Below are 24,628 nucleotides of genomic sequence, written 5' to 3'. Positions count from 1 at the left end.
GAAACCTGTATTTCAAGAAATTCAGATAATTAAAGAGGTGACTTATGCAAGAAAGGACTTAATTGGTCATCAACTCTTAGGTGTAACTACCAAAACTGCAAACAGGATTTGTAACTTGAATAACTGGGTCCCAGCTCTAGGATGGAAATCAATAACTACACTACCTTGAAGTCTGAATACGGATATGCTAAATAATCAATAAAATCAGTCCTAAGACCTATAACATTACTCTTCAGAAATGTCCCCACCACACTACAGCAATTGCCCCTTTACCTAGGATAATATTCAAGTTTTACTTATCAGAAAAAAATCAAAATACTTTTGAAAGCTAGCAATGAAGCAGCCTTCAACTTGTTGCTTACAAACATCACAAATTCACCCCTGAAAAAGGTAACTTTGATTATGCTTGGTTATGTATGGAGTTCTACAGTGTACTATGAAAAAAGTAAAGTAACGTATCAGGCATGTAAGGACAGGAGGTATTTAACTATGATTAAATATGTTTCAAAACACCCAAAATATACCAAACCTCCTTTTTCAGATGTTCTCAATTTCAGAATAACATGTCAAAAAAAAAAAAAAAAAAAATGAGCAGCCAGTGTTCATGCCTTGTCTGGTGGACATGGATAGCCTATATCTGACCCCAGTGAACTATAGTGGATCTGCTCTTCCATGCTGTTATACAGCTGTAGAAGTTACTTATCTCCCAAAAAGGCCAAGCAAGTTCAGCACATTTAGTATCTACTCCTGGGGGAATTCTGCGTGACTGTGCACCTGCAGAACACCCCCTGCCCCTGCAGATTTCCTTCTTTTCCCTGCAGAAAATGGCAGGGAAGCAAAGGGAATCTGCACAGGTGCAGGGGGCGATCATGGGCACAGTTTTTTGGGGGGACTTCCCCCTTTCAAACAAGGCAAGGCATGGGGGGGGCACATGGGGTTACATGCTGCTGAGCTGCCCACCTGAAGGAGGCTGTGTCTGGGCTCCACTGACTCTGCAGCTGAACGCTGCCTCTTGGGTCCTAGTGCCAGTCATGTGCCCCTTCTGTGTGCTGGGAGCCTTCCTGTTTTCTATTCTGTGCAACAGTGAGTGCCTGCGGTGGGGCTGGGTAAGACATGGGTGGAGAAAATGAGGGAAGAGAAGGGAAGGTGAGGGGGTGGGGGGGGAGAGGCAGTGGGGGAAGAAGAGGTGAAATAGGGCAGGGAGGGGAGAAGCAAGGGGGATGGAGAAAAAAGGGGACAGGGGAATCACGGGGGGGGGGGGGGTGGAGAGCCGGAGCCTGGCATGCGGCATCCCCTCGACAGCAGCTGGGGCTCCCCCGTTATGCAGGCCCATCAAACCTTGACAAGCTCCACCACTCACACACCCCCAGACCCCACCCCACTGATCCCCAGCCAGCTGCACCTGGACCCCCATCCCATCAAGCTCCACTCCCCAAGCACCTAGACCCCCTCACTCACGCTCCTGCACCGAGCCCCATCTCCTCACACCCAGACCGTCCCCCGAGCCCAAACCACCTTCACCTAGATCCCCTGCACCCAGAACCCCCCAATGAGCCTCTGTGTATCCAGATCTCCCACTGAGCCGCCCATATCCAGACTGCCCCACACAGAAACCTCTCAGCCCACACCTGGATCCCACCAGTGCCTGTGCTCCCCATTGCCATGCTGGAGCCACATTTATTGACAAACATTTGCAGAATTTAGCAATATTGTGTGCATAATTTTTAGGCGCAGAATTCCCTCAGGAGTAATATCAGAAGTGAAGTAAGAGTTCTCTCACTCTTCTTAATATGTTAGCCCAGATAGCTAGCATGATCCCTCCCCCTTCCAGTAGGAGGAAACAAAAAAAACTAGAACTTCAAAGGCAATAACTATAATTATCATTTGACACCCTGGCAATCTCCAATTATTGCCATCTCCAGCAGGTAAGAGAAACTAGCCATCTCCAGAGTTTAATTCTTAGACATTAGTGCTCTCTCATTGTTATTTTATTTTTCTTTAGTTAATTGTGTCTGCTCTGCTACTTTTAAAGGTCAAGTCAGCATCTCATCCTTAAACTGCTGGTTCCCACTTCCCATTAGATCATTTGTCTGGGAGCATGTGTAATTTTGTGGGCAAGTTAATGATATAAAGGTAAGGGAGGGGTCATTTGATTCGTAAATATTTATAATTTCAATGGCATCACCCTCTGCAACATGGTGGGCAGGTGGACTTGCCCCCCTCATCCCTAGGTCCTCCAGTTGGTGAAAATGTTGATATTACAATGTCATTGGAAATGGGTCAAGTTGGATATCATTCGAAAGCCCATTCTCCCACAATGGTACCAAACAAGACAAACCTAGAACAATTTTGTAGATATATATTTGAGAAAATGTTTACATATCAACTTTTAATTATACTTTTACACAGGCATGTCAAATATGCAGCTTTCACAAAATTAAATTGTGGTTGTTGATTGACAGTACTGTGTTATCAATTAATGCTCAGAACGTGATCCATGAACTTTTTAATGTTACAGATTACTATAAATGGAATGTGTGCTTCAAGTGGATTTGCCATCATCAACAAAGCAGATGCAGTTCAGCGATATTGATTATCAGCTTTATGACGTAAAAAGAATTGTAATGAGTGATTAAGACATCAGTATCCAGGTAGAAATTACTGGAATCCATCTGTAAATGGCACACACAAGTTACATATCATACATTACGTAACAATTAATTATGATTACCAAGTAATTTATTACAAAATCCTTGGTTTTTTTGGTCTTGATCATTTTTAGGCATCAGTGGGGAGATGAGCAGTACCAACTAGTTGCTGAATCCTTGAAGAATACCATCATGGAGGACTTGGTTAAACACAATACTTGGTGGCACCTTACACAATATAACAAGTACACCCATAAACTGCATTGGCAAGGTTGGAGAGAAAGTACATCAAGCATCAGGAAAGAGTTGAAAGTGCTAGGACAAGTGCCAACTGTGGTGAGACGCACCTTATAGTAGGTCCTATGGCGTGCATTTCAAGAAGAACCCTACCTTTCTGCTGTAACCCAGAAACCCAACATGTGAGACAGGTGAGAAACTGTATGAAGCAGTCACTCTTAGCAAGAACATTGCATGGAAAGTAAAATGCGTGTTAGTCTCTAAGGTGCCACAAGTACTCCTTTTCTTTGCTGCTACTCTGAAACCTGACTCCACAAACTTCTCCAATCTCACAATGAAGAAGCTACTGTTTTATATATCCACAAAGGAGGCGTTAACTAGCAGGAAAAATGCTCCAACATACAAAGAATTTCATCTTCACATGGCATAACGAAGCTTCTGCCTCGCAATGGTCAGTGGAGTTTCCTCATAGTTCCCATAAGGAGGCTCATGCTATCAATGCCACAGAGAATAGTGCAACTAAACTCCAGACTTTTTGCACAAGACAGATGTTCTAGTGCTCTCTCTGAGATGCTACCCAAGACTTCTGCAAGATTCTGTTTTTGTGCCTGCTGCTGAGGAACAGAATTTCTGTATATCCCTCAGAGATGTGTTCCTATCACTCAAACTGTTAAAAGCCACCGTACTGCCAGGTTTCCACATCTTTCAGCATGTGACACTACTGGAAAGTTGCCTGGAAAGACCAAATTTATCTTACTGAAAGGCATTTGACTCTGCCTCACTCTGAGGCTGCTTGGAACGGCTGAGACAGTCACTGATGAGGCCAAAAATGCACTGGAGGCATTCATATACCAAGTTTACCGTTTAAAAACCAACATTACGACACTGGCAGAGTTGGCGGATGTTTTCCAAGAAGCAGACAAAAGGAGAAAAATCAACAAGGACAAGGATGCGTTTATACCTGCTAATAAGAGAGAAATTTATCAAGCAACAGAATGGCTCCAGGATGATTGAGCGCATCCAAAACTACCTTCTGCTATCACACATGGATGGGTCTTGGAGGATGGACTAATCACACCAGCTATATGTGAAATACTATGCACTCCTGAATCAATCTTTCAGCAAATCAAACACTCATGTGCAAAGACCAGATGCTCACTATCTTGCAAAATGTTTGGCTGGCACCCTGTTTTGTATGGAGATGTGCGAGTGCGGCTTGAACAAGGATTAGTGACACAACATGTTTAGCAGTGGTGCCCCAGACAGATGTCACTGATGAATAAATGTTTTCAGTCCTACATGTCAAGGACAACTTCCCTAGGATTAGGCAAGATCAATGTCCTTTTAATGTAAGCAATGTATATCTGTGTTTAAGTAGAATTTTTAAAAAATTCGATTTGTAAACGTTTTCTCCAATATATATCTACGTAACTATTCTAGGTTTGTCATCTTTGGTACCACCGTGATCACTGGAAAAGGGGCTGAATGATACCCAACTCAACCCATTTCCAAAGACATTGCATTATCAAAAATTTCCACCAACAGGACGACCTACAGCTGGAAGCGAGTCCCTCCCCGCCACGCCACAGAGGACACCACGGAAACTATGATACATTAGTACGAATCCAATGACCATGATATCATTCATGGTCACCTGGTTGAACTAGGGTGCTTTTCTTAAGGGGACATTCAGAGGTGGCCATTCCTGCTGGGCTGTTTGCCTGTGGCTGAACAGAAATGTTCCCCACTGTTAGCCATGGGGAGGCGGGGGGGGGGGGTTAGCCACACGGTGGGGGGAAGCAAAATGCGACCTTGCAACAAAAGCACATGTGCTATGTATGTAGTGTTAACAGCAAGGTTTACCGTGAAAGAATGTACCCATTGTTCTATAAAATGTGTTTTTAAATACCACTGTCCCTTTTTTTTCCTCCACCAGCTGCATGTGTTTCAAGGATCACAGGATCTTCTCCTTCCCAGAGGCTAGCAAAGATTAGAAGGCAAAAAAGAACGCACTTGCAATGAAATGTTCTCTGAGCTCATGCTGTCCTCCCACACTGACAGAGCACAGATGAATGTGCGGAGGAAGACAATGTCAGAGGGCAGGAAAGCACAAAGTGACCAGGAAGAGAGGTGGCAGGCTGAAGAGAGGGCTGAAGCTGAAAGGTGGCGGCAGCATGATGAGAGGAGGCAGGATTCAACGCGGAGGCTGCTGGAGGTTCAAACTAATATGGTCCAGCATACGATTGAGCTGCAGGAAAGGCAGGAGGAGCACAGATTGCAGCTACAGCCCCTGAGTAACCAACCACCTTCCTCCCCAAGTTCCATAGCCTCCTCACCCAGACGCCCAAGAACTTGGTGGCGGGGGGGGGGGGGGGCCTCTGGCTACCCAGCCACTCCACCCCAGAGGATTGCCCAAGCAACAGAAGGCTGGCATTCAGTAAGTTTTAAACTCTTCAAGTGCTGTGTGGCCTTGTCCTTCCCTCCTCCACCACCCCTGCCGGTGCTTCCGTCCTCAACCACCTCTCCCGGGCTCCCTTGGCAGTTATCCCCCTATTTGTGTGATGAATTAATAAAGAATGCATGATTCTGAAGCAACAATGACTTTATTGCCTCTGAAAGCGGTGACCAAAGGGAGGAGGAGAGGGTGGTTACCTTACAGGGAAGTAGAGTGAACCAAGGAGGGTGGGGGTTTCATCAAGAAGAAACAAACAGAACTTTCACACCGTCGCCTGCCCAGTCATGAAACTGGTTTTCAAAGCTTCTCTGATGCGCACCGTGCCCTCCTGTGTTCTTCTAACCACCCTGGTGTCTGGCTACACCTAACCAGCGGCCAGGCGATTTGCCTTAACCTCCCACCCCGCCATAAACGTCTCCCCCTTACTCTCACAGAGAATGTGGAGCACACAGCAAGCAGTAATAGCAGGGGAATATCAGTTTTGCTGAGGTCTAACCGAGTCAGTAAACTGCACCAGCGCGCTTTTAAATGTCCAAATGCACATTCTACCACCATTCTGCACTTGCTCAGCTTGTAGTTGAACAGCTCCTGACTACTGTCCAGGCTGCCTGTGTATGGCTTCATGAGCCATGGCATTAAGGAGTAGGCTGGGTCCCCAAGGATAACTATAGGCATTTCAACATCCCCAACGGTTATTTTCTAGTCTGGGAATAAAGTCCCTTCCTGCAGCTTTTGAAACAGACCAGAGTTCCTGAAGATGAGCGCGTCATGTACCTTTCCTGGCCATCCCACGCTGATGTCGGTGAAACATCCCTTATGACCCACCAGTGCTTGCAGCACTATTGAAAAGTACCCCTTGTGGTTTATGTAGAGATAGGGATATGGGTTCAGTCTATAGCCCCACCACAGTTAGGGAATCCCATTGCAGCAAAGCCATCCACTATGACCTGCACATTTCCCAGGGTCACAACCCTTGATATCAGCAGATCTTTGATTGCGTTGGCTACTTGCATCACAGCAGCCCCCACAGTAGATTTGCCCACTCCAAATTGATTCCCAACTGACTGGTAGCCTTCTGGTACTGCAAGCTTCCACAGGGCTATTGCCACTCGATTCTCAGCTGTGAGGGCTGCTCATCTTGGTATTTTTGCGTCTCAGGGCAGGGGAAAGCAAGTCACAAAATTCCATGAAAGTCCCCTTACTCATGCAAAAGTTTCGCAGCCACTGGGAATCGTCCCAGACCTGCAACACTATGTGGTCCCACCAGTCTGTGCTTGTTTCCTGGGCCCAGAATCGGCATTCCACAGCATGAACCTGCCCCATTAGCATCATGATGCCCACGTTGCCAGGGCCCGTTCTTTGAGAGAAGTCTGTGTCCATGTCCTCATCACTCTCGTCACCGCGCTGACGTCGCCTACTCGCCCGGTTTCGCTTTGCCAGGTTCTGGTGCTGCATACACTGCTGGACAATGCGCATGGTGTTTACTGTGCTCCAAATTGCCAAAGTGATCTGAGCAGGCTCCATGCTTACAGAAAAAAAAGCGCGGAATGATTGTCTGCCGTTGCTCTGATGGAGAGAGGGGCGACTGACAACATGGCTTACAGGGTTGGCTTACAGGGAATTAAAATCAACAAAGGGGGTAGCTTTACAGCAAGGAGAAACAAAAACAACTGTCACACAGAATAGCCCCTTCAAGGATTGAACTCAAAACCCTGGGTTTAGAAGGCCAATGCTCAACCCAATGAGCTATCCCTCCCCCCGGTATTTCAGGCAGGACTGAATCTCCATTAAACTTTTCAAGGTGCCCCAACAGACCTCACCGAACCAATTGTCAGCCCTTGATTTCACAGAGGGAGGGAGTGATGGAGGGGGGAGCAAATGCATACAAAACAAATCTGGTGTATTTCTTGTTTTGATCCACTCCATCTAGCTTTTACATCTTTGGCTAGCAGCACACAGTGCAGAAGGACTGCTAGCCATCCTCATCTCCTGCATGCTCGGCAGAAGACGGTGCAATAGGACTGCCAGCAGGACTAAAGAGAATGACCTGGTCGAGTTACTCCTGTTTTAGTACCTGAGCCCATGTCTGCCCAGGCACTCCTGACCGACCCTACCAAGGTGGCCAGGAACACCTCTGACATGATGACGATGGTTATCAGGCCTATTGCACTGTCTGCTGCCACAAGGCAATGAGCTGCTGCTGTGCAGCAATGCAGTACCGTGTCTGCCAGCACCCAGGAGATGTAGGGTGATAGTTAGCTGAGCGGGCTCCATGCTTGCCGTGGTATGGCGTCTGCACAGATAACTCAGGGAAAAAGGCGCGAAACCATTGTGTGCCATTCCTTTCATGGAAGGATGGAGGGTCTGACGACATGTACACAGAACCGCCCATGACAATTTTTTTGCCCCATTAGGCATTGGGATCTCAACCCAGAATTACAATGGGCGGCGGAGACTGCGGGAACTGTGGGATAGCTACCCACAGTGCAACGGTCCAGAAGTCGACGCTAGCTTCGGTACTGTGGAAGCACTCCACTGAGTTAATGCACTTACAGTATTTTGTGTGGGGACACAATCAACTATATAAAACAATTTCTAAAAAAATGACTTTTATAAATTCGACCTAATCTCATGGTGTAAACATACCCTAAGGCACTAGTTTCATAACTGAACTGCCTCTTGGCACACAGGAGATGACCACAGCTCTTCCTTCCTGTTTATATAAAACATAGCAGTTATGCTGTCTGTCATGGTCTGAATGTACAGTCTTTGAATCAGAGGAAAGAAGTGTATGTACGCTTTGCAAACAACTCCGAGTTCCAATATAGTTGTGTGAATGAGTCTCCTCATGAGTCCACCTGCCTCATGCTTGATTGGTGTTCTAGGCGCACTCCCAAACCCAGATGTGAGGCATCTGTCATTACAGTTTTGGCTGGAAGAGTGGAGAGAAGGGAATTCCTTTGCACTCCTTGCTAGGGTCCATCCAACAGCTCAATAAGGAGAAAACATCTTACTGAATGTCTGAGGCATGTCCAAGTTGGGCCTGCTCAGAATGTAAACTGATTTTGTAAGGCCTGCATGTAGAATACAGGTTAGCCTGGCATGCTGTGAGGCAAAAGTGCAGGCCGCCATGTGATCCCAGCAGGCTCAGACAAATTCTTCTCTTGTTTGAGAATTTTTCTGAGGTTACATGATGTGCACGCACCGTTTCAAAACCTATCCTGGGGTAAATGAGCTCTTGCTGTCTTGGAGTCAAAACAATCCTTATAAAATCTGTTGCATTAGTGTCAAAATGGACTTTTCAGCTGAAGGACATGAAGAGCTGAAGAATTCACTGAATGGAGTTCTGCACATGATGCTGAGACTTCCCTCTGATAAGACAGTTGTGGATATCCTTAAGGAGCTAGGGGATAATAGCCTATGTCTACCCTGAAATTAGACACCAACAGCTGGCTTGTGCCAGCTGACTCAGGCTCACAGGGCTCAGGCTAAGGGGCTGTTTAATTGCATTGTAGACGTTTGGTCTCAGGCTGCAGCCAGAGTGCTGGGACCCTCCCACCTCACAGGGTCCTAGAGCCCAGGCTCCAGCCCAAGCCAGAATGTTCACACCACAATTAAACAGCCCCTTTGCCCAAGCCCCACAAGCCCGAGTCAGCAGGCATGGGCCAGCTGCAGATTTTTGATCAAATATAGACATACCCCATTGTGTGCAGCTCCTACCACTACACTCTGTTAAACACTTAAGTGCTACGAAGAGGCAAAAGGTAGAACTCCGTACTGGAAGTGGTTATGACCTACCAAGAATCTTAAGTATTTCTTGTGTGCAAGATGTATGGCAATATGAAAGCAGGCACTATAGAGGGCGAGAGCCGCAAAATAATTTTCTGGATCTAGAGCTGGCATTACAGAGGCTGTGGTGACCATTCTAAACTTTTTCTGGCAGATGTAGGTATTGGGCACACTCAAATCCATAAATGGCTTCGATCACACTGTTTGGGTATGAGGAATTATAATAGAAACATTTCTCCTGCATTGTTACCAAGTTTCATAACACCTCCCCCCCCCCCCCCCAAAAAAGAGGTAGTTTCCAAAAGGGAAGCAAAGAAGGAAAATCAAAAAAGTGATTAATTTGCATCTCTCCACAAGCCCATCAAAAGGATTGCTTACTTGCTGAAGCCAGCTGGGAGGCAGAAGTAGAATCTAAAAGATTTTCTCTTCTGAAGTCACTGACACTTTCAAGGAAGTTCTGAGGACCTTGGACAGTGCTTGGTGCTGTTTTTTGACTAGAGTAAGAATGGGATCTACTCTTTCCTCTTCACTGCAGCATGCAGATTCCTAAAGAACAAAGTATGGCACAGGAATCCTTCGAGATGTGAAGGGCATCATCCGTCTTTCTGCTGAACAAACTGGAGCCCATGAACAGAACATCCTCCACTGTATATTGTACTTCTCTTGAGAACCCAGAACTCTAGAGTCCAAGAAAAGTGTCTTGTCACTATAGGTGATGCCATGAACCAACTAGTGGTACCCACAGCATTCAGTGCTGCCTGCAGAGATGTTCTTGCATCTAACCGCCCCATAGCAATCAGGGACCTGAAGTCTTCTTTCTGTGACAGTTTGTCTCTGCAGACTAAACTTATTGTAATTAACATCAGAGGGCAAGAAGAGCCTGATAGTTTGAAATTCTACCTCTCAGACTTGCCCAGGTAACTCTTAAAATTGAACTAGATTCATTTCCATTTCAGATAGAGTCACTTTAGGTTTATGCAGCCTATGCTTTCAATTCACAGCAGCAGCAACTAAAAACCCTGGTAGCAGATGTGAAAAAATATTCTGTTCTTACCAACAGTACATACTATCTCTGACCTGCTTTTCTGAATTTGGGACAACAGTTGCTGGTGTCTGCCAGATATTTTTAGGAGATTCCAATACGGCTTTGTTAATGGCAAGAAGTGTGCAAAATGTTCAAAAACTTATGAGGGGCCTCCTGCACCTCTTCAAATGAAATATGGAGTGATTCAGTTACCCTTCTCACCAAATACTGGAAGCCTTTATAGACATCCAGATGAAAGGATTACTGACACATTTGGAAAGGAAGAGGAGATAGCCACTGGTGCCTGCATGTCCTAATCTTGTCTTGGGGCTGTTCTTCCTCTGCAGGCAGAGAGTCATCACGGGATGTCTGAGGTTACAATGTTCTCTGCCTCTACGTAGCTCTTGCTCTGAGATGGTGCATAAGAGATAAACCAATATGGACCCCAAGGTTCCAGTATGGCCATGCAGGAACAGTACAGGGAAAAGGAGTATGGGCCAAAAGGGAAGGGTACAAGGGCATAAAGCTACCCTCATAATTCCTACAGATCTAAATATAGGAGACTCTAGACTCTTTCTGATCCACAGAACTTGGAAAAGGAGTCCTAGGGGAACAGTTGGAGAACTTGCCTCATTTTTTTGTGAGTCAGATGAAGAATACGAAAATTCCATCTCTAAAGGTGGGGCTGCTGAGGCAGCAGTAATAGGTTGTAACCCAGCAGCAGGTGGTGCTGAAGACAAGGTTGGTACCACTGCAGCAGCGGGCATGAGTACCGATGGAACGTTAAGCCCAAGAGACAATAAGAGAGACTTAGGTTCCTCCATAACGTAGAGCTTCTTCAGTAATGTGTACCTCATCAGTACCAGGAAATATGGTGCTGCAAATCTCAAATCTAATGTGCAGCCCATAAGGGTAGCCACAGTCAATTCACTTGGTACTGATATTTTCATCAGTGCTGAAGAGGTAGCAACCAATAAAGACACACACAGTGCCGAAATAACGTAAATAACCATTGTCTTGGTACTACTCAAGAACACTGTATCCTGCAGTGTGCAGTATCAGTTAGCCAGTACCATGTTCCCTTGAATCTCCTCCAGTATTCAGTTCAAGCTGTGGAGACTCCTTAGATTGGGAGTCAAGAGGCTGTTTTGACCTCTTCTTTACACTAGAGATATGAGAACTGACTAATTTTAGATGCGGAGCAATGCTCCTTACCCTCAGGAACATTAACAGGGACAGTCCTACCGAAATCTCTGAAATTGCAGCTTGCTTACTGGAGCCCTGCAGCTAACTGAAGCCAAGCTGACACGGGCACTTTTGGACACAACAGACTGATGACCAGGAATGGGTCAGACAGACCTGGATCTGAGGCAGGCTGCACGGAGTGGTTAAGTGGAACATTTTAAGCTTCGTTTCTCAAACTTCAAAGCCCTCTCGAAAAGGACTTGCACATGGTGCATTTAAGGGGAAATGTGACCCCCTCAAAACAATGAGATCTTGTATGCCCATCATTAATGGAAACGGCTGCTTCACAAGGGGGCCAAAATTTAATCCAGAAGACTTTGCCTGCAACATCTTTAAGCACTAGTACTGAAAGATCCCAGCTGGGAATATGTACAAATATTAAAGACTTCTCAGAACTAAGCAAAACCTATCAAAGAGGTGATGCCAACAGGCAACTAAACCAAACCAAATTTACTGTACTAATATATACACTAAATCCAAATTTTCCTTATTAAGAGAGAAAGTGATCGTGGACTCTGGGTGCACCGTCTCAAAGCCACAGGAGGTAAGAAGGAACTGAGTGGCAGTAGGGTCCCATGCTGCCCTTTATGCTCTTGGTATGGGAGCACAAGGGCCTTCAGGGTGCATGGGAGGACTCAACAGACACTGCTGGCCAAAAGACTCTGATTTCAAGCAAATGCTCACGAAGAATGGAATACACACGGAAAAGCACTCAAAAGAAGAATTGCTCATTTTCAAAGTTTACTTCTGTTTGTGAGGTAAGTGATTCTTGTGTGTTTAGATTTGGGGAGTTTTGTTTTGTTTTTAAATTTTACCTTTCTGTTCCCTATGAAAGGAGCTGGATTTTGTTTGAATCACTATATACCAGAAGGCATACTGCATACACCATACTATTGATAGTTTATTTTAATCCAGTCCATATATTGCATGGGTTTCCATTTTTATGAGGTTTAAGATAAAAATAAAAGATTTAACAAGCAGTTTGAAAGTTCTTCTTAAATAGACTAAATAGTGTCTCCTTCAAATAAAGCTACTGTAACCTTGACTCAGTGATCCAATCTTTACTATAAGACTTCTTTTCTAAGGATGGCATTATTTTGGAAGGGAAGAAGTCTAACTGGTAAAATGCTGAGGTATATAAGTTAACATTACTGGTCAAATTTAAGAAGAGTGACTTACCCACTGCTGGTGCATCATACTCATCCCCAAGTAGAATTTCAGGAGCAGAATATGCTAGAGATCCGCAACTGGTAGTAAGCTTCTTTCCAGGCTGAAATTTGTTGCTGAAGCCAAAGTCAGTCAATTTCACAAGTCCTTGTTTTTCAAAGAAGACAACATTTTCTGGTTTTAAGTCTCTGTGAACTACATGTAGTTTATGGCAATAAGATATAGCATGAACTATCTGAGCAAAGTATTTCTTAGCCAGGTCCTCATTAAGTCCCTCTTCATGTTTCATGATGTAATCAAACATATCTCCTCCATCACCAAGCTCCAAGATAAGGTAAAGTTTGGTCTGGGTGTCAATCACTTCATACAGTCGAACAATATTAGGATGCTGCACTAGTTTCATGCATCTAACTTCTTGGAAAAGATGCCCAGTGGCTAGAGTGTCCAGTTTGGTCTTGTCAATTACTTTCACTGCTACTTTTTCACCTGTAAAGACATGCCGGGCAAGTTTGACCACAGCAAAGTGGCCTCTGCCCAAGGTTTTATCCAAATCATACAGTCCAGCAATTTTTCCATCATACCCTCGTTTGAAGCCTGCCATACTGTTCCTGAAGAAGGAATAATGTTTAAACTGTTTGGAATGGGGATCTTCTCATACAAGGATATTTTTTCCAAATAAGTAATCCATTTTCACTGCCAAACATATCTAAAACATAGAAAGAGAGACATGATTACATATATTCACTTCGTCCTTAGTGTAAGCCATTCAAAAATAATTACAATGTGGGCGTTATAGAATACTTCTGAAGTTATTCAGCAGATGAGTTCTTCAAAAAGAATATTTTGCCAACACCCTAACTAAAGCAATGTACTGCTGACCAGCACCGGTCAGAAAACCATGTTGTCCATGTGTTTGATGAAAGTGAGTTTCAAAGGCACAATGGGATGAAGAGTAATGGAATTTCAAGAGAAATTTACTCAAAGGGCATTAGAGGAATCTCATGATACCCAAAAACTTCTCTCAAAAACTGGATACCCTTGATGTGCCTTGGATTTGGAAAATACAATGTGTGATTAACACTTCAAGGAAGCTGTAGTTTGGATAAATTAGTTCTTCCACATGACTACAGTATAAAAATGGTCAATTATAGAAGCCCTTAAAAGCTGAAGTCTACATGTTCTTGTTAAAACAGGGGAGCTAATCATCAGAATTCAAAGTAATGCCAATAGAACTTTGAATCACAGAATAACTGTTATGTGCTGCAACGTAAGTGTTAAAATATGCCAAAAAATGAGGTGAAACATCCTCATTTCTTGGATCAATGTTCTACTGCAGTGACGTTAAAATATGTTGGGTAACAATTTCCCATTTACCACGGCTCAGAATGAGGTACTAGATTTCACTTTCTAACTCAAATTTAGTGATCGTTTATCAATGCATGAAAGTCCCTTTTGTATTTAAAAAGTTACTTAAAATTTCAACAAGTGTATTTGGCAATTTAAAAAAGCACTACAAAAACATAACCATGGAACTGTAAAAGAAACAGAACAAGTCTTAAAAGGGGACAAGGAGTCTTCTAACCCAGAAAGTTTCCACTCAATTCCAGACCCCAATACCTCCCACTTCAAAGAACAATTAGCCTACTTCTCAGAGAAGGTCATTCATTCACAACAACAGGAATCAAGCACAAGAAACACTCTATATCCAAATTCAGTCTATGCTCACAGACAAACAGGAAGCACTGCAAGAAAACGAAGCCATGAGGGAGGCTGCAACCCTAATCCATGCTCTTGTCAGCTAGTGGAAGTATTGAGAAAGTCTTTGCCCCCTAACTGAGCTCATTAATACCTCCTCTAAAAAGAGACCTAACAGTCTCCATGAATCACATCACAATCTGACCATTAGTTAAGAAATTACTATCTAGTATCTAGCCTTCTATTCTTGAGCAAGGTCACCTCCAACTCCACCTAGATTCTGCCAATATTCTGGGCCCCATCCAATTAAGCTTCAGGGCTGGACATGGAACAGAGATATGATGGCACTGATGAATGTGCTCTTCTTGACCAGTAAAAAGAAACATTTGTACTCCTATCAAAAATCCTACTCCCCATTTCATATGCAGGCATGGTTAGCAGCACTGGATCGGAGATGGTTTCAACTGGTCATCTCACATCAAACTAAGTTGTGATGGGCACATGCTCCTTCACCTCAATAGCCTTCAGATGTGGATTCCCACAACAATTTATCCTCTCACTTAACCTGTTCAACATCTATATGAAGACACTAAACAGCACAACCAGCAACTGGATGAAGAACATAAGAATGGCCATACTGGATCAGACCAAAGGTCCACCTAGCCCAGCATCCTGTCTTCTGACAGTGGACAATGCCAGGTGCTCCAGAGGGAATGAACAAAACAGGTAACCATCAAGTGATCCATCCCCTGTCGCCCATCCCCAGCTTCTGGCAAACAGAGGCTAAGGACACCATCTCTGCCCATCCTGGCTAATAGCCACTGATGGACCTATCCTCCATGATTTTATCTAGTTCTTTTTTGAACCCTACTATAGTCTTGGCCTTCACAGCATCCTCTGGCAAAGACTTCCACAGGTTGACTGTGCACTGTGTGAAGAAATACTTCCTTTTGTTTGTTTTAAACCTGCTACCTATTAATTTCATTTGGTGGCCCCTACTTCTTGTGTTAGAGCAGCTATTGGAAGATAAATCCTAGAAAGACTAAAGCTATGCTTACAAGAAGAATGAAGCATGTTAAAGAACTCACAACCACTGCTTCTCTGTACGCAAATAGCCTACAGCCATAAAAAAGTCATTTCTAAATACAGTTGACAAGAACTGTGTGCCTTCTACCTAATTTGAACTTACCCACAGTGAAATTTATACTCAAACTCCCTGCTCAGTTATTTTATTCCTTCATGTGTAGGACTGAAACTGATGATCTTAAATTAAAAGCTAAAACTGGTTCAGAACATAGTAGCCCAACTGCTCAGCAACACAGCCTGCCAAAGCATATTATCCCAGTGCTCCACTCTTTTTGCTGGCTTCCTATGAAATAGCAAAAGACCCAAGGTTTTAGTCATCCTCCCCCAAAGCCTCCATGCAACTGGCTCAAATCATCTGACCACCTCACTCAGTGATCACCACCTCAAGCTACATTCCACTAGTAATGTCAAATTCTGGAATGTGATTTATGTGCATGGGAAATACCTTTCTTAGTGATTGACCCATAAAACTAGATCTTGGTACTGCATGAGGTAAAGCTAACCTTGAGGTCAAAAATACAAAATCCATTTTGACCTAACTTTCCTCTAACATCAACAAGAAAAACCCAAAATAGTCCATTCTCTGCACACTGGAGGAAAAAGAGAAGCTTATATATACACACATTAAACACACACAAACTTTAATTGTGTGAACTGCTCAGACCACAATGATGGGGCACTGTAAAAAACCTAGACAGACGGTGAGATGAGACAAAAGTGAGATTTAAATCAACTATTACTGCTGCATTTAAGATTACTATAACTAAAAGACTGGGAGAAAATAGGGAAACTGATCATATGCCAAGGTTCTGAAAATGTACAAAGCGAACAAATAGGAAGAGAGATTTTCCCCTATTCTCTGTGCATCTCACTAACAGCAACAGAGAAAGAAAAGAGAACGATTTCCAATACCACTAAAATGTTGGCAGGAGGGCTCAAGACCAAGCGTAGTACCTGCAACTATGCACTTATGTAAAATCTGATTAAAAGGTGACAGTTTGTCTTTAAACTTCAACCTGTCACAAAAAGCTTTTGATCAAAAGTCAGCTATGCATTAGCTATTGAGAAATTTTCAAACGACAGCACCTTCAATGGGACAAATATTCACAAAAAGGGAAGGAAAAAATAGGGTCAGAGCAAGGGGAAGATAACGAAGACTTTCCATATTAATGCTGCATTTTTGTTTCCCATTTTTACACAACAGGTGAGCTAGAATGAGTTGCAAATCCAGCAATAGAGTTCCCCAAAATTGTGAACTTAATCTAAAGTCATGGGTTCATAATTGATGGCAGTTTAAAAAGGTTAAGTCTTAGAAAATTGAAACACAGGACATCAACTGTAAACTTAACAAGGTTTGAGAGGAAAAGTAAAGTATTCATTAGTAGCCAACAGGCACATAATTATTTATAATAATACACAAATTTCATCATATGCGTGCACTACCAAAATTTCAAATATTCTAAGCTTGAAAAATTCAACTACTATTCTTTCATTAATGCTTTCAAGGGCACTGGAATGGGACTCAGGAGATCTCTGTTCTAATTCTCAGCTCTACCACTTGCCTACTAGATGACCCTTGGCCAAGTCACTTCACCACTGTATGCCTCAGTTTCCCCCATCTGTAAAATGGGGATAATGAGACTTAACTCCTTTGTAAAGTGCTTTGATACCTGCTAATGGAAAGCATTATCCATTTCCATTAAGTCTTATTTTCTGTACTTAACTGGGACACAAAAAAATATACTTGGTCAAAACATGGCTTTCAAGATAGCTCAAGAGAAAATATTACTCATGTGTATTTGGTTAAAGTGGTATAAAAGCAAAGCTAATGTTTTATTATGAGGGATTTTTGGCTGAACAAAACCCAGTTTTGACTGGAAATAGAGAGGACTGTCAAACATATCATCCAATAGACGTTCCTGATCGCAAGTCTGTTTGAAAAACTGGAGAACCATCCTGCAGGATGAACACTGTTGAGTCCTGTTATGTATTTAGTTTTTATTTCAATCTAAAAATAACAGCATTAGAAGGTATTTTTCAGGGGTAAAAGGGATGCATATAAAGGTATCTCTGGTATAGCAGGCTCAGGAAGACCACTACGTGTAGCCCAACATATATCAACAGGGCACAAAGATGGAAGATTAAACAGAGATTTGTAACCAATTGATTGAAACACACTTTCACCTTTGGCCATTGAAATGGCCCACTCCATCCCAAAAGTGATTTCTTACACCTGAGGGAAGTAAGAGGTGAAATTTGATTCAAAAGTCAACCATAGGGAACTAAATCAGATTAGATGTAACAAGGGAAGTGTCCAACTCTTCATGATCTCACTGATCACCAATATATTTTGAATAGCACATAGAATCAACAGAGGGAGGGGCACATCAGTTAATATCATTCCTACCCAGCCCTCTTTATACAAAGGGTTTGGGAAGAGAATTCCAAGTACCAAAGCTAGGCACGTGAAGTGCTGTAGTCTTATATTTAAACAGCAAAGAATGAAAATTTTGCAAGTCTCAGACTTGTTATGGTCTTTCCTAGACAAGCACCACCACTGTATTTCACTGGTCCCTCAATCTAGAAAATATTAAAGGTTTGATATCTTATGAACCATCACAGCTAGAAAGAAATGTCATACCACCACTGGAAAGCTGGGAATCTCAACTTCCAGCAGTTTACATCCTTCACTTATAGCCCTTGTGTGTGGTAAGAAAGTTAACCAGAAAATACCCACAATTCTGATCATAATTTGTTCTCCAACCTCACTTCAATTTTGACAGATTTATCAGACTTTTATAGTGAAAGGCTGGAAAGCTTTCAAAAAAATAAAGCATTAATGGTGTAAACTGCTAACATCTAATACTACCTCTTAAGATAGTAATTGCAAAAGTAACAGAGCAGGGGAGAAAGCAAGATGGTAGCCAGGATGATATAATTATAAAGGTCCATTATTTTGTGAACAGCCAGACATAGAAATTCTTAGCTATAAAATTTCTTCAGTTATACCAAATCTTCATAATACTGAAATAAATCCATTTTGACAGTTCACATACCCAAACATTTTTTTTGCAGCATACCATAATATTCACTAGAGCAGCAAACAGCTTCTCCCCTAGCACAAACAACCCACCGTAGACCTCAGCTACCCATAATCCAACCAACAATTAATTGACTACAATTCATCCACAAAGAAAAAGCAAATCTAAGAAGCAGCCCAGAAACCAAGCATTTTGGTCAGTCTTTCCTGAATCTAGAAATAAAACCATATAATCTTCTCAGGCCAAGATTTGTTTTGAAGATTAATTGGCATTAACCAAGTATTTTTCCCTAAACTTCAGAATTATAAATCCCTCAACATCTTCCCTCTTCATCCTCCCGACCCATCATTTTAGAACAACTGTTTGGAAGCTTGAAATGATGTATTACTCTGATGAAAGTCTACCCTTCTACAACATGCATATACTTTATTATTGTAGGTCTGATCGTGAATAGCAGCGCTGGTTATTTTTTAAATGGGGAAAACACATTTATTTTGAGAAAGTTAATTGCAAACATTTTGTAAAAGAAGGAAAAGGCTGATCAAATTTGGGTTCCACCAACCTTGACAGTGCCCCTTTCAGAGATATCATTTGGGTTTGTTCTTTGTTCATGAAGTCTCAGACTTTCTTCATCCTTTCCAAATGTCTAATGATGTTTCCATATCAAGTACTGATGCCAGTTTTGCATTCTTCTTTCCCTCGCTCCTAGGTAAGCAGAGAGTTAAAAAAAAAATTATTTCCCTCCACTGGAAGGCTAGTAAATATTTGTAGAATATACAAAGATAAGAGACACGAATACTTGGACTTCAAAACATTTCAACAGATGTTCAGCTGATTCTTCAATGGGGACACATTTAAAAAAAAAACAAATGAGATTAATCCATTATTGTAAGCATACTCAGACAAAAGGTAACATCAATAAACAAGCACAAATCAAGATTTTTTTTAATCCATGTGGACTGAGCTAGAAGTGTCAAATGCTGTCCCATGTCTGAATACTGAGACAAGTACATATAAAACCTATTGTAAGCCACACTCTCACCCTCTAAAGTAAGATTTCCACAGTATGCTTGTGAACTAAATCCTAGAGCATTACTGGTTTAATAAATGTCGGATACCATAAATGTTCAGAATACCAACTTAGCCTGGACACATATGCCTTTATAATACTGGAACCTTCCCACTGAGATCTGTAGCCACAAACTGCTTTTCCTTAAAGTTCAATAACATAGTTTTTCCCCACCCAGTTACTCAGCTTCTATACTACACCTTCATTAATAACATCTTAAGTTACTTAAGAATTGGCAAAAAAGTGAAATTTTTCGTTCCTTACTTACTATATATGAACTTTAGTCATGAAATCCTGAGCTGAGATCTTATATCTCAAGATAAGCTGGGTTATGCCTGGTCACTAATGGGGTGTGAGCCTGCTGAAGAAAACAGGATGATGCAGGAGTCATGTTGGTGAATCAATGAATAGAAACTCTTCCATACAACTTCATATAATGCCCCATCATGGTAGTAGCATTCACTGTGCAGTTGAGAGATGTAGTCTAAGATGAAAGAGAGATCTTGTCCATTAGTGATTAGTAAAGATTGCATACCACCTTCTTTTTGCAACAGGGTTCTTAACCCCATTGTCCTGGCCAGATTTCTGCGTGGGTGTCTACATACTGACTAGCTATACTCTCTCTGAAATTTCAACTGTATGCACAAATTTGCACATCCTTGAAATGCTGTGTACTATTGTCATGTGCTCTTAAAACAGCAGCTATTTTATACTACAGATGTGGTTGAATTTCAATGTCAATTACATTTCAGAAGTAATTTGTACTACCTCTTAAGTTGTTAACTTACCTGACAGTATTTATTTATTTGCCGCACACAGTAAGTTCAGCTCTGTATAGAACATACAGAAGGACAAGTCCCTGCTCCAAGGAACTTACCCTCTAAAATAACACAAACCACCTGATGATTGGATGCACAGCAGTGCAGCAAAAAAAGTTTTTAAATTAATTATAGTACTTCAGGGGATTTCTTGGAGTGGGGGACAGTTGGGGAGTATGACTGGTAAGTGTCATGAAAGTATGTTTTGAGGACGTATATGAAAGAGGAAAGAGAGGAATCTTGTTGCACACCACGACAGCAAGGATATACTAGGCGTAAGGGACAGCATAGAAAGAGAGACAAGAAAGCAAGAATGATAAAGAGGAAGTGGTCAGACACAAGGTATTGGCAGAGTACAGGGAGCAAGATTCAAATGAAGATGTAGACTGGAGAAGAGCTGTTTAAACCTGATTCAGAAGGCAGGAAGTAAGAGGGATTTGAAGAGAGGATGAGGTGGTCAGAGCAGTGTGTGAGAAAGATTCTCTTTGTAACATTATGAATAGACTGAAGGAGAGAAAGGTGAGGATTAGAGGTTTTAGTATAACAAATGCACATATCCAGTTTAAAAATGATGTACCAATATGTCTTCACATTGCATTCACTTCAGTTACCAGAATTTAAACTCTTTGACATACTGCACAATCAGATAAGAAAGAAAGCATTAAGTCACTTATATTAGGCACACTTAAAAAGTTTACTTCAGTTCTAACAGGATTTAAATATAGGGAATATCACTAAGAATGAAATGTAATTTATGTCATCCACCATACTAAGGGAATAAATTGGGTCTGTGCTCCCCCCCCCCCTTCTTCTTTATGTTATATAAAGAATACAGGAAGGGTGTGGGGGTTGTGTTTGTTTGTTTTAAGATTTCCGGCTTTTTATTACCTTAAATACATTTGAAATGTCAAATCTGGTCTTATCTGGCTTTGTTGGCAGCTCTGAGGAATCATATGAACTCATGTTCCTGTATAGTATTTTAATGCTTGATCTGTTTCAAGTCCTACAAGAACTAACTGTCATTGCTACTCACTACAATCAATTGGCTCCTCAGTCCCAGTAGTTGACAATTGGAGCACATTACGTAAAACGAAAATTCAGCTGATTTCAACAATATTTCAGTACTAATCAATTCCTTGGTGGCACATTTCTTGCAAGATGAGCTTAACCCTTTTATAATCTATAAGTCAGTCTCAACATATCTTTAAATTCCACTTTACTAAGATCCTTATTTTCTTCCTCCCCCTACACATGGAAAAAGTGCCTTTGGAGGTCTAAAAGCATTCCCCATAAAAATGCTCAAAAGCAAAAATGTAGCAGCCTACATAATAACTAAGTAGCATGTACACCAGAGAGGGAAGGCATAAACTCACATCATTTGGATGCAATTTATCCACACCAGTAGATGGCTATAAGTCTTAGATCACACCTCTATTGTTTCAAGAACTGCTCTGGTACCACTGAGGAAGTCACTTGTTTGCAATCCGAGTTCTAACAGGATGCATAGAGTAGGAGGACAGATGTAAAATTGTCCCGTAATGAGAAAACATTTTTATACCACAATTTAAACCTTTCTCCCTTCAGTAATCTTTGTGTGTGCAGAAAGCGCCCCTCCACAGATGCTCTAGTTATCATATGTACCAGTAAAAAAATCCAGTTGGAGAAAAGTCAAGTTTGTCTCCAGCATCCCCCAGGTCACTACAGAGTTTTTCCCTTTATGTGAAGGGATAAACAACACTTCCCTATTCACTTCTCCACACCATTCATGATTTTATAGACCTCTATCATATCCCTCCCCCTTAGGCCATGTCTACACTAGCACTTATGTCAGCAAAACTTTTGTCGCTCAGTGGTGTGAAAAAAACAGCCCCCTGAGCTACGTAAGTTTTGCCGGTGTAAGTGCTCATGTGCACAGTGCTATGTTAGCAGAAGACACTCTTCTGCGGACACAGCTACAGCTGCTTGTTGATCTAGTTTTATTATGTCGACGGGAGAGCTCTCTCCTGTCGTCATAACATAACTGCACGAGTGATCTTACAGCTGTGCTTGTAATTGCAGACATGGCCTTAGTCATCTCTTTTCTAAGATGACCAGTCCATTTCTTTAATCTCTCCTCATACAGAAACTGTTCCATACCCATAATAATTTTTGTACAAGAGAAGGGCAACATTTTCCAATTCTAATACATCTTTTTGAGATGGGGCAATCAGAACTGCATACAATATTCAAGATAGCATGGATTTTACCTTAGTTACCCTAGGACTTCATGAATAACTAAAAACAATAAAACAGATTTTAAAAGATACATTTCATGGATGTAGTTAGTGGGGTGGCTTCTGGGTGTCAGAACCTAGCCACTAAGGTCCATAAAAGCCATTGTCCAGTACAGGGCTACTTGCCAAATTAATTTCGATAGTAACCTAGAAACAGCAGTTCAACGAAATAGTGTTAATGGCATGATTATACAACTGTTGCCAAAGGAAAAGAGACACCTAAAGTTTGTTTGTCTGTCTGTCTGTCAGAGGTACTCCCTCTAAGCAAAGAAAGAATGTCAGCTCACTCTGAACAAACCTGTTGGCTATGCCTCTGGCCTGAAAGAGTAAGAGGCAGTATAGTATCATCCCCCCCAAAATGTGGATAGGATTCTGGTTTAAGAATTTCTCTAGCTAGAAAGATTTCACCCTTTTAACACAAAGCATAGAACAGGCAAAGCACCATAGGTGTCCCTGCCCTCCACAGGGTGTGAGAGGTGAGGGTGAACTCCACCTCACTTTCTTCCCTCAGAGCCTGCTTGGCCCGTGTTTGGATTTTGATAGTACCACAAATCACACACACACACACACGCGCGCGCGCGTGGGGGAAAGGGGGAGTCGTCATGTCACACACACGCGTGCGGGGGCGGTGGTCGTCGTGTCACACACACACACACGCACGGCGGGACGGGAGTCATCATGTCACACACACGCGTGCCCGGGGGCGTGGGGGTGGTCGTCGTGTCACACACACACGCGCGCGCGCGCGCGGCGGGACGGGACGGGGTCGTTGGGTCACACTCCCGCCTGCCCAGGCGCTTCCAGCCCCGCACCAACCCTCACCCGGCCGGCCTAAGCCGGGAGGAGGAGGAGACACAAGATGTGGCTCCCCCAGCCCGGGCAGCCCCGACCTTCAGGAGCAGGGAACTGCCCCGCCGCCGGGCCCCGCCGCCTCCCCGGGGCGAGGCCGCCATTGCCCGGCCGGCAGGGAGCCAGGGCCCCGGCGGGCAGGCCGGACCCGGGGAACGGTCCCTTACTTTTCCGCCATCCCCGCCGGGCCGGGAGCCCCGGGACACCGCTCCCCCGCGCCGCGCCAGTAACGTACCCCCGCAGCAGCGGCTCCTCCGGACGCCACCCCCCACATGGGCAGCGGCGCCGGCCCCTGTCACCGGCCGCTCCCCGCGCTGGGAGCTGGAGGCGCCCCCGGGAGAAGCGGGGCCCAGGCGGGACAGCGAAACAGCGGCGGGGAGCAGCTCGACCTGTGCCCGCGTCCGGCTCTGCGTGTCCCGCGCCCAGCGCCGCCGCCAGCTCTGGCCCCGGCTCCTGCCGCTGCGGCGACTCCGAGCGCGACGCACTGACAACAACGGCCGGCGGCTCCCGAGACCTGGGGGCGGGGCCAGGGAGGGGCAACCGGCACAGAGAAAGGGTCGCCGCTGCGCATGCGCCGGAGGGAGGTGCCACAGTCTTGCCGTCACGCCTCGGCTGAAGGAGCGTAGCGGGTTGGGGAGGGACAGGACGCGGGGGGGGAGATTGAAGGGGGGAAAGGATTGGTGAGGGGAGGGCTCGTGGGGGGTGAGTTTGAAGATGGGGGAGGATTTGGAGATTGGGTTTAAGGCAGGGGAGTGTTGGAGGAGGAGGGTTTGGAGGTGGGGTGGGGTTGAGGGGGAGGGATTGGGGTGGGTTGGAGGAGGAGGGTTTAGGGGTGGGGTTGAGGGGGAGGGATTGGGGTGGGATGGAGGAGGAGGGTTTGGAGGTGGGGTGGGGTTGAGGGGGAGGGATTGGGGTGGGTTGGAGGAGGAGGGTTTGGAGGTGGGGTGGGGATGAAGAGAAGGGATTGGGGTGGGTTGGAGGAGGAGGGTTTGGGGGTGGGGTGGGGTGGGGTGGGGTTGAGGGGGAGGGATTGGGGTGGGTTGGAGGAGGAGGGTTTGGAGGTGGGGTGGGGTTGAGGGGGAGGGATTGGGGTGGGTTGGAGGAGGAGGGTTTAGGGGTGGGGTTGAGGGGGAGGGATTGGGGTGGGATGGAGGAGGAGGGTTTGGAGGTGGGGTGGGGTTGAGGGGGAGGGATTGGGGTGGGATGGAGGAGGAGGGTTTGGAGGTGGGGTG

At 44.0% G+C, this 24,628-nt stretch overlaps 1 protein-coding gene across 3 annotated transcripts in view; it reads right to left on the bottom strand.

Moving 5' to 3' along the window:
- Positions 1 to 23,904, bottom strand: part of SNRK (SNF related kinase) — a 73,887-nt gene extending 49,983 nt beyond the window's left edge. Inside the window, exons 1-4 of one of the 3 annotated variants that reach the window (XM_084620085.1) lie at positions 23,632 to 23,904; positions 19,725 to 19,940; positions 18,950 to 19,092; positions 12,578 to 13,271 (exon numbers count right to left, since the gene is read on the bottom strand). In XM_084620085.1, coding sequence (XP_084476211.1) covers positions 12,578 to 13,166 — 589 coding nt within the window. In that variant the 5' untranslated portion in view covers positions 13,167 to 13,271; positions 18,950 to 19,092; positions 19,725 to 19,940; positions 23,632 to 23,904. The remainder of the gene's footprint in view (positions 1 to 12,577; positions 13,272 to 18,949; positions 19,093 to 19,724; positions 19,941 to 23,631) is intronic. The other 2 variants (XM_084620086.1, XM_084620087.1) reach the window with 2 other exon arrangements.
- Between the last annotated feature and the right edge of the window lie 724 nt (positions 23,905 to 24,628).

The sequence above is a fragment of the Lepidochelys olivacea genome (assembly GCF_965140295.1).
Source record: "Lepidochelys olivacea isolate rLepOli2 genome assembly, chromosome: 2".
NCBI classification, from domain to species: domain Eukaryota; kingdom Metazoa; phylum Chordata; order Testudines; family Cheloniidae; genus Lepidochelys; species Lepidochelys olivacea.
This window is presented reverse-complemented; position numbering and strand designations above follow the sequence as displayed.